We start from the raw sequence: 15,439 nt of genomic DNA, 5'->3' as shown, positions 1-15,439 counted from the left end.
GTGTGGGGTGGCACATTCTGGCTCCCATACCGTATTTCTTGGGGTGCATCAGCTTCTAAATGCCTTTGCCACTGTCATAGCCCATGCTCTAGCACAGCAGGGAATTCCAGGCTGCTTTGGCTAGAACCACCGACTCTTCACTGGGCCTTCGGATGTCCAGTGAGTCGCTGAAAGTAGGGTAAGGACTAGGAATTTCTGCCTTCATTTTGCATCTGTCTCCTTTGTTACCTTACACTTTGGGTCAGATTCCTGCTCAGCTCTGCACAAAGGCATGTTAATCACTTAAGGAGTGTCTGTCTTAAAAAGAAAAACTGGCAATACAAGGTGATTAGCCCTACCTTTATCTAAATGACCTTCAAGCCTGGGGACACCAAGAGTAACCAGGGTATTTTCAAGGTTTGCAGGGACCCTCAACTGTCCATTCCAGGTCCCTGGAACAGCACCTAGAAGTCCCCAGTCATTTCCCTAAACCTGTAATCCCCTTAGCTTCCGCAGAGCTTCACAGACTGATCCCTCATGGTGAGACCACACCCTTACATGAGAGCAGTTACCCCCTGACAGGAGCCGAGAGTGCCCCCCTGAGCAGGGCAGTCATCTATGGGAACCAGAGTGCCCCCTCAAACAATAATGACTTTTCCAGAGCCACCTCACAGAACCAGAGCTGCTTTAAGGATCCACCAGACCAAAGTCTGACCAAGACTGCTTAATTATGCAGACGTCTCCCCCCCCCCCAATCCTTCCTCTACTTAAACCTAACGCTCATGTCAGTGCCCCCAAAGACAGGGCTGAGATGCCTGGTCCCTGCCTTCCCAGGGTAGCTATAGGGAATGAGTTCACCTTTTCTGGGGCTAGGGTGTGGCTCAGTGGTGGAGTGCTCACCTAGCATGCATGAGGCACTGGGTTCAATCCTCAGTACCACATAAATGTAAAATAAAGATATTGTATTCACCTAAAACTTAAGAATAAATATATTTTTTAAAAAAGTTCACCTTTTCTTGGGGGAGCGGCAGACCTGATTGTTTGGGACCCCTAGAATCAGGGCTCTGGACTAGAACTCTGATGCCAGGAGGGTGAAATGATGAGAGTCTCGGAGTCTTGACAGGTGACAGTTCTCTCCAGTAATACCATCAAACCCATCTGATAAAGAACTGGGGGACAGTTTTGTTTACTAACTCACTGGCACCAGGCTCATGGGAGGGAAACTGGGCTGCCTCCCCATCCAGAGGAAGAGACACATGGTTAGTGGATTTGGGAAAGGATGGAATGAGGTGAAATATAAAGGAAGCAGTTCTTTGATAGACTTAAAGCAAGACTGGAGTAAAGGCTGGGGCTGAAAATCAGACTCAGTGTCCTTTTCATTGAACAAATACGTAGAGAAGGTTGTGTTCAAAAACTGGCTATCGGAAGCTCTGCACAGGTGGAGATTGGGGCTGTTCCTCTGTGACAGGAGACCCCTGCAGATCTTCCAGGCAGGAGTGGGAGTTCCATTCTTGCTAATGTGACTTCCAACAGCAGCATTCATGATAGTCTATGACTGCACTGAACGAGGTTCTCTAGCATGGATATCCCCGATGCTAATGAACTGACCACATTTTTTCCTTCCCTCCTTCCTTTCCCTTTGGTACTGGGGATTGAAACCAGGAGCACTTTACCACTGTGCTACATCCCCAGCCTTTTTTATTTCTAAGTTGTTTAGGATCTTGCTAAAGTGCTGAGGCTGACCTCAAATTTGCAATCCTCCTGCCTCAGTTTCCTGAGTTGGGGATACAGGTGTGCATCACCGTGCCCAGCCTGCTTGCTTATTTGCTTTCTTTCTTCTCTCTCTTTTCCTCCCTCCCTCCTTCCTTCCTTCTTTCTTTCTTTCTCTCTCTTTCTTTCTTCCCTTTTCCTCCTCCCTCCCTCCCTACCTCTTTTTTTCCTTCCCTCCCTCCGTCTTCTCTCTCTCTCTGTCTCTCTCTCTCTCTCTTCCTCCCAGCACTGGAGATTTACCCCAGGGGTGCTGTACCGCTGAGCTACATTCTCAGCTTCATTACTTGTTTGTTTGTTTTTGCAGTACTGGGAATTGAACCCAGGGATGATCTAGTACTGAGCTACATCCCCATGCATTTTAATTTATTATTTTGAGATAGGATCTCACTAAATTACCTGTCTGGACTTGAACTTGCCACCTCAGCCTCCTGGATCACTGGGATTACAGGCACCAGCCTCTGCATCTGGCACATCGATGTCTTTTTATAGCCATTCTGTTCAAATTAGGATCTGATCAAGATCAACACATTGCATTTGAGTCTCTTTTAATATAAGCCAATTTTACCTTTCTCTTTTTATTTGTAGGATGATTCCCTTATTTGTAGAAATAAAACAAGCTGAATCATGTCTTGGAGAATTTCTTACATTTTGAACTGGTGTTTGAACCCGGTGTTTGTTCTACACTCTCCTGACTGTATGCTGACTAAGCAGCTTGATCATATCCAGTTTTGATCTTGTGTTAACAAAAGGTAAAGCCATATGGTACTCACAGCATCTGTCCATAGATCCATAATATCTGGTTGTCTTTCATTTTGGTATTAAACTTAATTCTTAGGTTCAGGTTTTGTCAGCCTGACTCATCCTTTGTTAGATTCCTTTCACTTGATGTTTTTTTAAGCATTTTTTTTAAAAAAAGCTTTTTGTTGTGATAAAAGGTGCCTATCATTAAAATTATACTTAACCATTTTAATTAGGCAATTCAGCTGCATTAAGTACATTCACAAGGCTATGGAACCATGTCAAGAGCTTTCTCATCATCCCAACCAGAAACCCTGTGCCCATTCCCATAAGCCCATGGGAAAAAAAAAACCGTTTGGTTTTTTTACAGTGCTGGGAATTGAAACTGGGAATTTCTCCCTAAACAATCAGATAGATTATGTAGTTTCTTAGCTGAATCCATGTGATTTTTTTTTCCACTTGAGACTGAATTCAAGGACACACAACCATCCCCAGCCCTATTTTGTATTTTATTTAAAGACAGGGTCTCACTGAGTTGCTTAGTGCCTTGCTAAAAGCTGAGGCTGGCTTTGAACCCGCGATCCTCCTGCTTCAGCCTCCTGAGGCCCTGGAATAACAGGTGTGCGCCACGGCGCCTGGTCTCTCTTAATCTTTAACAGTTTCTTGGTCTGGGCTTTTTTTTTTTTTTTTTTAATGACTTCTGGACTTTTAAAAGAGAATAAGACATGACAATTATTTTGTAGATTATTCTGCAGTTTGGACTTGTTTTGTGTTTCCTTATGATTAGATTGAAGTTATTATGCCTATTCAGTAAGAACACCACGAAGTGATATCTCATTCTTCTGAGAGAGAAAGGACACTGGTCTGTTTCTTTGCTAGTGATATTAACTTTGATCACTTGGTTAAGGTGGTGATTATCAGGTTTCTCCATTGTAAAGTTATTAGTTTGCTTTTTGTAACGTCAATAAAATCCATTAGAAAGAAATTTAAGATAAAAAGAGAAACTTTATTTCAATAAACAGGCTACAAACCCACAGAAAACGAACATGTGTTCTGAAAGAACACAGGCAGGCGCTGGCTTATATAAAGTTCTGACCCACTTTCCCACCCAGGGGCACTTTGCTTGCTAAGAAACCCAAGCTTGTGGGAAGTGCTCAGTCCTGATTGGCTGATTTTAAGTTATAGTTCATTAGTCAGCTCTGGCAGTGCTCAGTTTTGATTAATTGATCGCGGGTCACCGTGATTGATCAGGTCCAGTGGCAAAATGGACCTGGCAGTTGAAACAGGAATATTCCCAGGCAAAGGCAGCAGAGTTGAGTTGTGGTTCTCCCAGGAAGATGGAGTACACACGTGAACCCCCGATGACCCCACACTCAGCCTCCATTCTGAGTTTGGGCCCAGTTACCCTCTAGGGACCTTTCTGGGAGGTTCGGCTTTTCTTCAAGTCACAGTCATTAGGAAGTGTGCTGTGGGAGGCTGGGATTATGTAGACATTTTACTCTCCATTAAACTTACATCTGCTAGCGTTAGCACTGGTTAATGACAGCTTGACTCTAAGTTTGGTGTTTGTCACATACTGATTTTCCAGCGGCTTTATTCCATCCATAATGATTTGTTGGCGTTCTATAAGAAGAAGCTTTCCTTCTTTATATTACAAACATAAGGAACCCTGCACTACGGTCATCCTTTACTTTCATTCTCAAATCATTTTGTTTTTAACCGGTGGGAATTCCTTCAGGTTGCCTCCTGTGTTCTTTGGACATATCCTAGTCTTTAAGCACTTCTGAAGTTTCTGGAACAATAAACCTTCCAGTAAGGAAGTTTGGACCTTCCCTACTCCAGCACTAGAATCAGCCATTTCTTCAAAACGTCCTGCTTTTTTGTAGTAGAGAGTGGTGTTTAGGAACTCAACAGCTGGTGATCAGTGTGCTCATTGTCATTGGAATGTCATTGACCCCAGACTCCACCAGTTGATAAACCTAGGGAATGTATGTATGTGTGTGTACTTGCATGTATTCACACATATAAATTGCCCCATACATATAATTCTATTAAAAAATCTCAAGTTCATACTGATCTCTAGTTCTTATCAACACTGTAGGGTTCATTGCCCTTTTCCATATTTGTGACTTTCTTTTCTGACAGTCCATATTTACTTTGTTATAACACATTGAGAGTGTTTTCATTATGTTTGTAAAAAACAAACATACCTACTAACTAGAGGTCCATATTTGCCATTCTTTTTATCTTTATTTGGAGGCTACGTAGTTGAAATATAGTTTTGCTGTTTCCATGGGATTGTGAACAATATTTTGAATTTTGCCAGGTTCATTTTTTTCTCTTTGTATTGTGTTTTCAAGTCTGTTAATATAGATTTCATTGTTATTTTGGGGTCATTTACAGAACAAAGGCAAAACTGGGAGAAAAGGCCACTCAGAGTACTGTGCTCCTCCTCCAACCTTTCCAATCCCTTTTTATTCCTATTTCTCTTCCTTGGGTAACCAATCTCACTAGGTTTTGGTGTATCTTTTCTTGGTATTTCTTTTTGCAAAGATAACCAGACTCCTGTATATTATTCTTATTTCTTTTTTCAAGTACAAGGTGTAAAATCCCAAATGCTCCAGTGCTGCAAAATGTGTAACTTTTTGAGCCAACACTATGTCACAAGGAGAAAATACCACACCTGATATCATGAAGGGTCACAGTCAAAACAGGTATGCTAAAAAATTCTATAAAATGACCTTCAGGTTGTGTGCATAGGGTTTACAGGAAACAGATTAATTTCATGTTTAGACTTGGGTTTCTTTCCCAAGATATCTTATTGGGTGTATGCCAATATTGCAAAGTCCAAATAAATCCAAAATCTGAAACATAATTTCTGATTCCAAGCATTTTGGAAAAGGGATACTCATCCTGTGCTGTAAAAATTTTTGTTATCTTTGCTTTTTTTTTTTTTTTTAATTTAATGATTTATCTAGCCATTGTGCTGGTCAGTTACACGAGCTGCCAGCTGTACAGTAGTCCATTGTACCCGTGTGACATTCTTCACATTTACATCTCCTATATTATAGGCATTTTGGTAGTTTCCAATATTTTGCAATTCCAAAGCATTATTACAGTGAATAATCTTGTGCATTGTGTTAGTCAGCTTTTTGTAGCTGTGACATATACCTGAGAAAAGAAAGGAGAAAGGATTTATTTATTCATTTATTTATTTGTACTGGGGATTGAACCCAAGGGCTCTTAACTACTGAGCATCTCCAGTCTTTTTGGGGGGAGACAGGTTGAGTTATTTAGGTCTTCACTAAGTTGCTGAGGCTGGCTTTGAACTCTCCATCCTCTTGCCTCAGTTTCCCAGCTGCTGGGATTACAGGCATGCACCACCATGCCTGGGAGGAAAGATTCATTTAGTCTCACAGTTTCAGCTAGGCGTGGTGGCACATGCCTCTAATCCCAGTGGCTCAGGAGGCTGAGACAGGAGGATGGAGAGTTCATAGGCAGCCTCAGCAATTTAGCAAGATGCCCTATATCTAAATAAAATATTTTTAAAAAGGGTTGGGGATGTGGCTCAATGGTTAAGCGCCCCTGGGTTCAATCTCTTGTACTAATAAATAAATGAAAAATACATAAGCTCATAGTTTCAGAAGTTTCAGTCTATGGTCATCTGGCTCCAAGACAGAAATATCATGGCAGAAGGGGATGGTAGAGGACAGCTGCTCAGCCCAAGGCCCAAAGTAGAGAGTGAGGAAGGGGCCAGGGGGCGAGATGAACCCTCCCAGAGCCCACTTCTGGTGACCTACTTTCCCCATCTAGGTCTCACAGTGTTTCAACAGTAAAGGTTTTAGGGTATGTCTTAATAGTTGGTAGAGTCAGACCTCCTGGTTAGCTTCTCTTTTTCAGGTATTCCTAACTATTCTTACGTGTATTTATTCTGTGTGAATTTTAGTGCCAGTTTAGGCTCTAGGAAAAAAAAAATATTTTGACATTTTTGTTGAAATTGCATTCAATTCATAAATTAACATGGAGACAACTGACAGATTTATCATATTGAGTCATCTTTTCCAAGAACCAAAGATGACTGTTCAAATCTGCTTTTGTGTCTTTCAGGAGAATTTCGATGTTTTCTTCATACAGATTTTGAACATTTCCTACCAAATTTATGACTAAGTATTATCTTCTTCTTTGTTGCTATTGGAAATGGGCTTCTTGCACCTTATATCCCCTACCTGGTTGTTATGTCATTGAAGGCTGTTGATTTCTGTAGGTTAATCTTATGTCCTGTTACATTACCACATGTGTAATACAGAGTATATTCTGTCACATTCTACTCTATCATCTCACATAAAGAGAGTGTTGCTGTTCTATTTGAATTGATTTCTCTCCTTTTGGGGGCCTTGCGCGCTGGGCTAGAGCTCTACCCCGAGCTCTGGAGAGTCCAGGATGCTCCTGTAGCTCAGGCCGGGCCCAGAGTCACAGGGCCAGGTGAGGCTCAGCCCTTCCTTTGTGGCCGAGTTTACTAAAAAATTCTATAAAATGACCTTCATGTTATGTGTATAGGTCGTACATGAAACAGGTTAATTTGGGGAAGAGATGGGGTGCTCTGGGCTACTCATTGCACTCCCGCGTTGACTAGCTGTGTCCTGGCCCCAAGCTTTGGTGGTCCCAAGCGGTGTGAGGGGAAAGCACCTATTGCTCTCCAGGCCAGGGGTCCTGCAGGCGCCCCCACCAGGCAGGGCCCTGGGAAGGGCGACCCCGGGCGGAGCTCCCCCCAGGCCACCTCTCTGGGGTCCCCTCCAGACCGGTGCCCGGGTGCGTGATCCCCGTCCAGGCCTGCACCCAGCGGTCCGGGGCGGTCCCAGGCCCGCGCTGCGCTGGGNGCGCCGCAGGGAACGCGGGCACCAGGGCGCCCGCTGGCGCCGCCTGCCGCGCGGGACCGGCACTGCACCGTTAGAGCACCGCAGATCCCGCCCCGTCGGTACCGGTACCGAGTCCTCCTCCTTTAACCAGCACCTTAGTCTTTGTGGGATCTTTAGAATTCCTTTGGGCTCCAGAGTACAGATCCAGGGCTCCAGGGATCTGGGGAACTGAAATGTCTCTGGCTGCGTTCAGCTCTCAGCCTGGGGGCTGAGTGAGAAAGCAGGTTGGTGGGAGGACAGAGGATAAAGGGAAAGGAAAACGAATGCTTTAGAATGAAGTTTTAATCTAATGAACTTTAGATGGAAATGTTAAAGGGTGAATTTTTAAAGGTTGAGATCATAATTCTCACACAAATGGAAAATAAACATGTCAAAGATTTCATTTACTCATTGATTAAGGAAGGAGCCAGTAAGATGTAAAAACTGGTTCAAAGGTGAATCCAAGGATCAGATACACATTTGGGCACTCAGAAATGTGAAAACGAAGTTGTCAGTAGGTACCAATCTGGTGAGTATCCACGAGGTAACAAGTGCACCCTCACTGTGCAAAATTTACTTGCATCTCCATGGAGATGAATCATTTATGTCACTGTCAGTTTCCTACAACACAGAGTTGTCAAGTGGCTCAGAGACAGGAAAAGTACAGACCCTTCAATAATCAGATAACCCCTGGAAAGGGCCTCTAGACAACCTCTTGTTAAATCAAACATTTTACAGTTGCTAAGTAGAAGATCTGCAATTCACACCAGATCTATGCATCTCTGTGAGTTCCAGCTCCTTTGTCTGTGCCAAGCAGTCCTTGGACAGTGAAGAGTGTTTTTCAGCAATGGGTGGTATTGACCACTTACTCTTCCATTTAATTAAAAAAGTCCTTGGCCTCAGGCATTTCCTTTGGACCCTGCAGCAACCTTGTGAAAGATTCCAAAACCTCCACCCATCATTTGTTGTGTTGAGGGAGTTTTCTCCTCTGTGCTGGTGTTCTTGGAAGTCTTGAAGGGCTTAGAGCCTGGTCCCAGCCCTGGGGAAATGGCAGGAGAGTCACAAGACCCCCCGCCCCCCCTGGGTTCTGGAGTGGGTGAAGAGACTGCTGGGGCCCAGGCTCTGGTCAGTTCTTTGCTGTTTGGGGACGCTGGTACAGCCAGATGATACCTTCGTCATGTAGGCGCTTCCAGACAGCTCTCTCTAACTTGAAGTCATGGTTTATGTAAAAGACCACTCGTTTCCATGATTTGTCATAGTAGTGATCAGAGAAACGCTCGTGGCCCTCGGTGATGAAGCCATAGGCACTCACCTAGGTAAAGGTGGGAGGAGAAATAGGATCTGTGGTGGCTGTCACCCAGGCTTCTTCTCGTGGGCTGACTCTGTGGCGGGGTTATCCTGGTTCTCTGTCTGGGGGCCTGGGTGCAGGTGCTTTGGATGCACACATACAGTCGTGCTCGCTGTCCGTCCTGGACAGAGGTGTGCACCCGGACCGGCCCCTGTCCTGTGCTGAGCAGGCCTAGAACTAGCCCAGAGCTATTCTCCAGTTACTCCTGTTCCTGAAGTGGAGCCTTACCTTGTCACAGAGGTGCAGGGCAGTGAGCAGCAGGAGGGCACCGGTGGTGGGGCGGTATATTCTCCAGTGGGAACCGTCCAGGGTCTTCGACCTCAGAAACCTGTAAAATACCCCAGATCCCCAACTGTCAGGAGGCTGCACGGACGAGAAGCCCCTTCGCGGAGTCTCTGCTCTCACCTGTTCTTCATGTACCGGAGAAAGTCTGGATGCAGCAATAGGTATCTGTCCAATTGCAAGGCTTCCTGGAAAGCTTCCTGGGGCCTGTGCCTGTGGTCAGGGATGATCGTTCAGGCTCGGTTACTGGCTCAGTGGGGGCCAAGTCAGGGTCACGGACATGGCTGGTGCCCATCTCCAGGTAGCAGCCAAGGCTGTCCCCACCTGCCCACCGCTTTGTAGCCATTCACCTCATGGTTCAGCCTGGGAGGGGGGTGGTGAGGGGCAGGAGGAGGGAAGTGGGTACCTGAACCAGAAGAGGCTCTTTCTCTGCAGGGTCTGGTTCAGGAGCAGGGCTTCCAGCCACTCGTAGTCCCGGGTGCCCTCTAGGAAGTGCAGATAGCGGATGTCCTAGAGAGCAAGGACAGCGAGATCCTGGGGTGCTGCTTGAGGACCATGGGCTGGGCAGCCTGGCTTTCACACCAGAGTGCCCTCTTGCTCTCTGCTGACCTGGTGTGGATGTCCTCTCTGCCCTTGTCCTTCATGTGAACAGAACCAGAACCAACCGCAGACTCTGTCCAGACCCGCGACGCTCATCTCCCCTCTCACCCACGTGTCCCCTATCCAGAGTCTGTGGCCAGGCCAATTCCTTCCCTCTGCTCACCTCCCCTCCAGGCACATGCCGGAAACCCCGACTGCCCAGTATGAGAAGGGACTGGGTCAGGGAGAAGGCGGTGAAGCCGTAGAAGGATGTGCGGGTCCCCACATCCTGTTCATAGCCTTTAATGACAGCTCCACTCAATCTGTACAGAAAGACGAAATGAGAAAGCACTGTGAGCAGAGAGGGAGACGCACGCAGTTGGTGTGGGAGGACGGGGGCCCAGGAGAGGGAGAAGTCGGGGAGGCAGTGGCTATATACTGGAGAGCCCCGGGTTCCACCTGGTCCAGCAGAGGCATGGGACACCCTGTCAGGTCCCTCGGAGCAGCCCATGTCTGCAGGAGAGGGCTGGCCAGGGGAGGCGGGGTGGGACGCCTTACCGGAACACATAGTCATGGCTGTCTATCTCCTGGCCCACGTGGGAGTTGTTCAGGATGCCCCCGTTGCCCACCACGGCACAAGTGACGCACCGCGTGCTCCCGGGGGGGAGGCCGGCCAGGAGCAGCTGCTGCTGGGGCACCGGAGGGAACCTTGACACCACCTTCTGCACCACTGGCACGAGGAGGGGTGCCTTCAGAGCCCGGTCCTCCCAGGTCTGCTGGCCCCAGCCTCCCTCGGGGTGAGGACTTACACGAGTAGTTGAGCTCCATGAAGCCAAAGGGCGGTGCAAAGTGCTCCAGGCGGTTCCACTCGCTCTGGTTGAAGTGCCTGGAGTCCAGGAAGAGAGTGAGGTTGGGCAGAAAGAGGTTCTGGAGCCACGATGAATTGGCGGCTCTGGTCTTCAGAGAGTCAGGGCAGGTCTGTGTGCAGCAGGACACGGAGGTCAGGAAGAAGAGGCTGGGGAGGGCCTCTTCCAGTCCCAGGCTCTGCTGACCTTCCTCTCCCTTGTCTGGGCCCACTGGGGTCCTGAGGGGACCTAGGGAATGCGCATTCTCTGCCCTCAAGGCAGAGGCACCTTCGTGAGTGGGAGAGGAATCGTGTGGCCTGTGTCCAGTGTGCTGTGGTGCCAGGGTTCAACTCCGTGTGAGAGCAGACACATCTGAATGCTGCCCCCTGTCCCGGGGCGTGGGAGGATAGCGGTGGGGGTGGCTGAAGGGGAGTGAAGGCTTTAGAGGCAGCTTGGCTGGGAAGACCAGGCAGAGGGTGAGACTTGGTGCTGTCTCACCTCCTGCCTGACGACCCTCCAGCCGCCTTCAGGACCTGCCGGGAGGGCCCTTCCTCACTCACACCTTCTGGTGCCGGGGGAGCAGGACTCTGGGGCCTGCTGTCCCTCCTCCCCCATGTTGGCTGTCATAGGAGGGAGGGGTATGTCGAGAGCAGGAGGTGGGCAAGGCGAAGCCGGTGGGTGCTGCCCAGCAGGGGCTCCAGAGCGGGAGCCCGGGGCTGGGACTCACCGCCTGCAGGCTCCCCCTGTCCAGGCTGTATTTTTCCTCAAAATCCCACCGAGGCTCAGACTTGAAGTTGGCGGCCTTCAGTCTCTGGCTTCTTGGCATGGTGGGGCTTGGGGAAGGGGCAGGCGGGGCAGCCAGGGTGGGCTTCTTCTTGGCCTGGACAGCTGCTGTCGTCCTCGCCCTTGATCCTGTGGTCACGCTCGGTCTCCTCATCGCCCTCGGTGTCGTCGTCACCCTCCGTCTCGTGGTTGCTCTCAGTCTCATCGACGGCCTTGGTCTCGGTCTCGTGGTGGCTCTTGGTCTCGTCCTCGTTGGTGCTGCTCCTGTGGTGGTCAACTTTTCCTCCCTGATTCCTGGACTGAGCCTCTGGGCTCGAGTTGCCACTTTGCTCTGGGGCTTCACTGTCCTTGCCGAGGTCAGCTTCCCCTTCTGGGCCTCTCTTCCTCCAGCTGTCTTCTTGTCCTCACTTTGCAGTGCTAGTGCCTCTGTCCTGGTAGAGGCCCGGTCCTTGTCCTGACCTCTTGGTGGCAGTGTGTCCACCTTGGCTGTCTCTTCTTCCTGGCTTGTAGGTGAGGCTGTGCCAGGTGCCTGGTGGGCCTCTGTCCTCCTGCTTTCTGTGGCGCTGCGGGGTATGGGCCGGGGGTGTGTGTCTGGGGCACGGGTCTCCTTCGCTGACTTTGCAGGGGTGCTCGTCCTCCATCCCATGATGGTCTTTTGTATCAAATCCCGAAACCTTTGTTCAGTGCTCTGTATATACTGATACCTGTGGAAGAGAGAACTTTTAGCAAAGAGTAGAAATAGTTCAGAAGCATGACTAGTGATAACGATTGTGCCTCAGGCCGACTTCAAACTAGTCTCCACAGGAGATGAAGGGGATGGTGTGGTCATCCACAGAAATCACACTGTGCGCTTTGGCAGTGCACCTGGAGACTTAACTGTGGTCAGGAGAGAGACCTTGGCAACAGCAAGCTTTGGGGTGCTGGCCAGATGCCGAGACGGGAAGTGCTCCCAGGCTGGACCACCCTTCCTGCACCTACACCTGGGCCCCAGAGAAGACTGCCATTCTGGCTATGAGTTGCAAGAATGGAATGGTTCTGTCACCTAATATTTGTGTCATTTGATTAACTTCCTTTTTAAAAAATGAAGCACAGGTAAATAAGTTACATAACATCACTCACAAGGAAGTGGGAGAGGCACATCACGTACAGACCAGAGCTGCCAGCCTTCACGTCTTCTTTCTTTCTTTAGAGATGCTGGGGTGGAACCCAGGGTCTTATGCATGCCAGGGGAAGCGCTCTGCTCCATCCCCAACCTGAACCCCAGCCCAACTTTGAAAGGTTTGCCTTACAGACTAACTTCAAATATTACCGAGAGCCAAACCCTTAAAAACAAACTTTTGCTTGTTGGCATCATTAGGGAAAAAAAATATTTTCTCAATACGTATTTGTCAAAAGCCCACTCTTCATGCCACATCTCACATTAGATGTTGGCGATTGCAGGTGGAAGGCCTGTCCCAGCTGTGAGCAAGAGAAAGCCTAGTAAGAGCCAGGTAGGAGACACCTGCCTGGGTGTGGGGGCTGATGGAGCCCTTGGGAAGGCTGCCCCAGGGAGCATGGAACTGCTGGTTGGCTGCTACAGGGCAGAGTGGGGGCAGGGATGGAGAGCCATTGGCGTGGTGTGTGGGATCCTGGATTTGGAATTTGCCATTTGTCCACTTGTGCAGGAGGAGCTATCGAAGACTTCCAGATGGGAGGTAGAGAGGGTCCTGAAGGAGGACGGTGCAATCTGAGTTCCATTCCAAAGGCCGTTTCTGGTGGTGGGGGCTAGCGTTGTGGCTCAGTGGTAGAGCACTTGCCTAGCACGTGTGAAGCACTGGGTTCAATCCTCAGCACCGCTTATAAATAAATGAATAAGCTGGGTGCAGTCGCACATGCCTATAATCCCAGTGGCTCAGGAGGCTGAGGAAGGAGGATCAAGAGTTCAAAGCCAGGGCTGGGGATGTGGCTCAAGCAGTAACACACTCGCCTGGCATGCATGGGGCACTGGGTTCGATCCTCAGCATTACATAAAAATAAAATAAAGATGTTGTATTCACCGAAAACTGAAAAATAAATATTAAAAAATTTTCTCTCTCTCTCTCTCTCTTTAAAAAAAAAAAAAGTTCAAAGCCAGCCTCAGCAACTTAGCAAGGCATTAAGCAAGTGAGACCCTGTCCCTAAATAAAGTACAAAATGGGGCTGGGGCTGGGGCTCAGTGGTTGTGTGCCCCTGAGTTCAATCCCTGGTACCCTTATCCCAAAAAATAATAAAATAAAGGTCCATCAACAACTAAAAACATGTATTAAATAATTTTAAAAAATAAAAAAGGAAGACATATTCAGGATGCCTGGTCTGACTTCTGGCATGCAAGGGTTTAGCTCCAGGAATCATGTTTCCTTTCTCTTTTTTGACTTCTACGTGAGACTGTGAGAGGTGTCAGCCACTTACATGTAACTTGGTTCAGGTGTCCTGGGAGAAACCTGAGTCTCTGACTTGAGGGGCCCCTGCACGACCCAGATGTTTGCCAGGGTTCCTGGGAGCCTTGGGAAGAACCTTCCTCCTATGGATCCTGGCCACGGCCCAGGAGGATTTCCAGGTCCTCAGTTCCTGCTGCTGTGCTCTGTGGCTGACTTTCAGGCCTCCCCACTAATCCTGGTCACATATGTCCCAAGCTCCCTCCTCCTGCTGGAAGTGTTCTTCTGAGCTACGTTTTGTTAACAGACTTACCAAGGCTACCTGGAGGAAGAAAGGAGGAGCATGAAGCCTGCAGCCCCGCAGGCCCGAGCAAGGGTGTGAACACTTGGTTTATTAGCTCATAAGACAGGAGAACTCTCCCGAACTTCCTGGACTCTTGGTTTTCCTATCTGTAAAAATGCGCTGCTGGGAAAAGGCTTTGGGGAGCATGAACTGACAACATGTAAAGGCACCTGGCAGAGGATGCAGCCCAACAGATACAAGTTCCCTCCCTTCTTCCCCTCAGGAGATTCAAGGTCAGGTTTGTAGTGGGTCCCAGTTCAGCAAGCACAGCTAGGAGTTTGCTTGCCTGGTCTCCGGTTCCTCAACTCCCCCACCCAGTCCAACAGTTATGCATTCATTGTTTGATTCAGCAGATATTTATTGAGCACTGCACAAGCTACTGGGGCCTCAGCGATGAGCTCAGCTAAACCCAACCTTCCCCATGGAGCCTGAGATATAAAGGGGAATGACAGATAGTCACACAAATAAGTATCAAATTGTAATTAGGAGCTGTGCTAGGAGAGCCGGGAACAAGGGGCGTGCCCTGGACCTCGATGGACTCCAGCTCTACTTCCTGCAATAAGGTTGATGCTGAAGCCAAACAGGTGTTGATTCTGTCACATTTTGAGGTGCCTGTGTGTTCAGGGAAATGCCATCTCTCAATGCCATCTTTTATTCTGTTACAAACTCTTTGAGGAGGCAGAAGTCACCCTGGCAGCCCTCACATCATGCTGTCACAGTGCCACATCATGCCACATCAGGGCTTATGAAAGGCCTTCTGAACCCAAAAGGAAGTGGATTTAAACAAAAGCATAATAGAATATGAAATATGTACACAGGACACGAGAGAACTCTCACTCAGCAAGCTTTTACCGAATGTCTGTTCTGTGCAAAATGCTGTGTAGTTACCAGGAGCACAGACCAAATAAGGCATGGACCTTGGACCCATGAAATGTCCACTAATTGTTATCAGAGGCAGAAGACAAAGGCATCCTTATTCTTGGAGAAATACAGGGCTAGTTCCAGACAACAGGTGAGGCAAGCAGATTACCTTAGCTAAACCTTTCCTCCCAAGGCCTCCCTCCAGGCCAGCCAGCCCTCCTGGGCTCCCTGCCGGCCTTTCTCAGCCAGGAAGATTCCCCTTTGCCTTTGTCTGGTCTTCCTGGAGGGATACTCTGGGTCCTGACTTTGAAACTGAACTGGGGCCTAAATCCCTTCAGGGTGCCATCAAAGGCGGGCCTGGTGTCCTCACTCCAGGGGTCCTGCCTCCTTGGCACCCCTGCACTTTGAATATGCCCCTGTAGAAGGTGCCTCTTCCTTTGTTGTGTGGCCCAGAGGAGTCTTTCAAATGTTGGGTAGTTCAGACCAGGAGGGAGAGGCCCTGGGGCAGGGTTGATGGAAAGGCTAATAGGCTTCAGCCCCGATTCTTTTTCATTTCTCATTTTCTGGCCCTGGGTTCAATCCCCAGCACAAAAAAAAAAAAAAAAAAAAAAAAAAAAAAAAAA

General features: G+C 48.4%; 1 protein-coding gene across 3 annotated transcripts in view; it reads right to left on the bottom strand.

Annotated features, from left to right (window-relative positions):
• Positions 1-7,667: 7,667 nt before the first annotated feature.
• The window catches only part of St6galnac1 (ST6 N-acetylgalactosaminide alpha-2,6-sialyltransferase 1), a 22,009-nt gene continuing 14,237 nt past the window's right edge, over positions 7,668-15,439 (bottom strand). For 2 of the 3 annotated variants that reach the window (XM_015504137.2, XM_048797809.1), the window contains 8 exons: positions 11,164-11,923; positions 10,401-10,569; positions 10,150-10,321; positions 9,776-9,914; positions 9,419-9,522; positions 9,136-9,225; positions 8,959-9,058; positions 7,668-8,694 (listed from right to left, as the gene is read on the bottom strand). In XM_015504137.2, coding sequence (XP_015359623.1) covers positions 8,509-8,694; positions 8,959-9,058; positions 9,136-9,225; positions 9,419-9,522; positions 9,776-9,914; positions 10,150-10,321; positions 10,401-10,569; positions 11,164-11,923 — 1,720 coding nt within the window. In that variant the 3' untranslated portion in view covers positions 7,668-8,508. Of the gene's footprint in view, positions 8,695-8,958; positions 9,059-9,135; positions 9,226-9,410; positions 9,523-9,621; positions 9,915-10,149; positions 10,322-10,400; positions 10,570-11,163; positions 11,924-15,439 lie in introns of those variants that run through there. The other variant, XM_048797810.1, reaches the window with a different exon arrangement.

This window comes from Marmota marmota, unplaced genomic scaffold, assembly GCF_001458135.2.
Source record: "Marmota marmota marmota unplaced genomic scaffold, marMar, whole genome shotgun sequence".
Taxonomy (NCBI): Eukaryota; Metazoa; Chordata; class Mammalia; order Rodentia; family Sciuridae; genus Marmota; species Marmota marmota.
The sequence above is the reverse complement of the archived record's forward strand: the minus strand, read 5'-3'. Positions and strand labels throughout refer to the sequence as shown.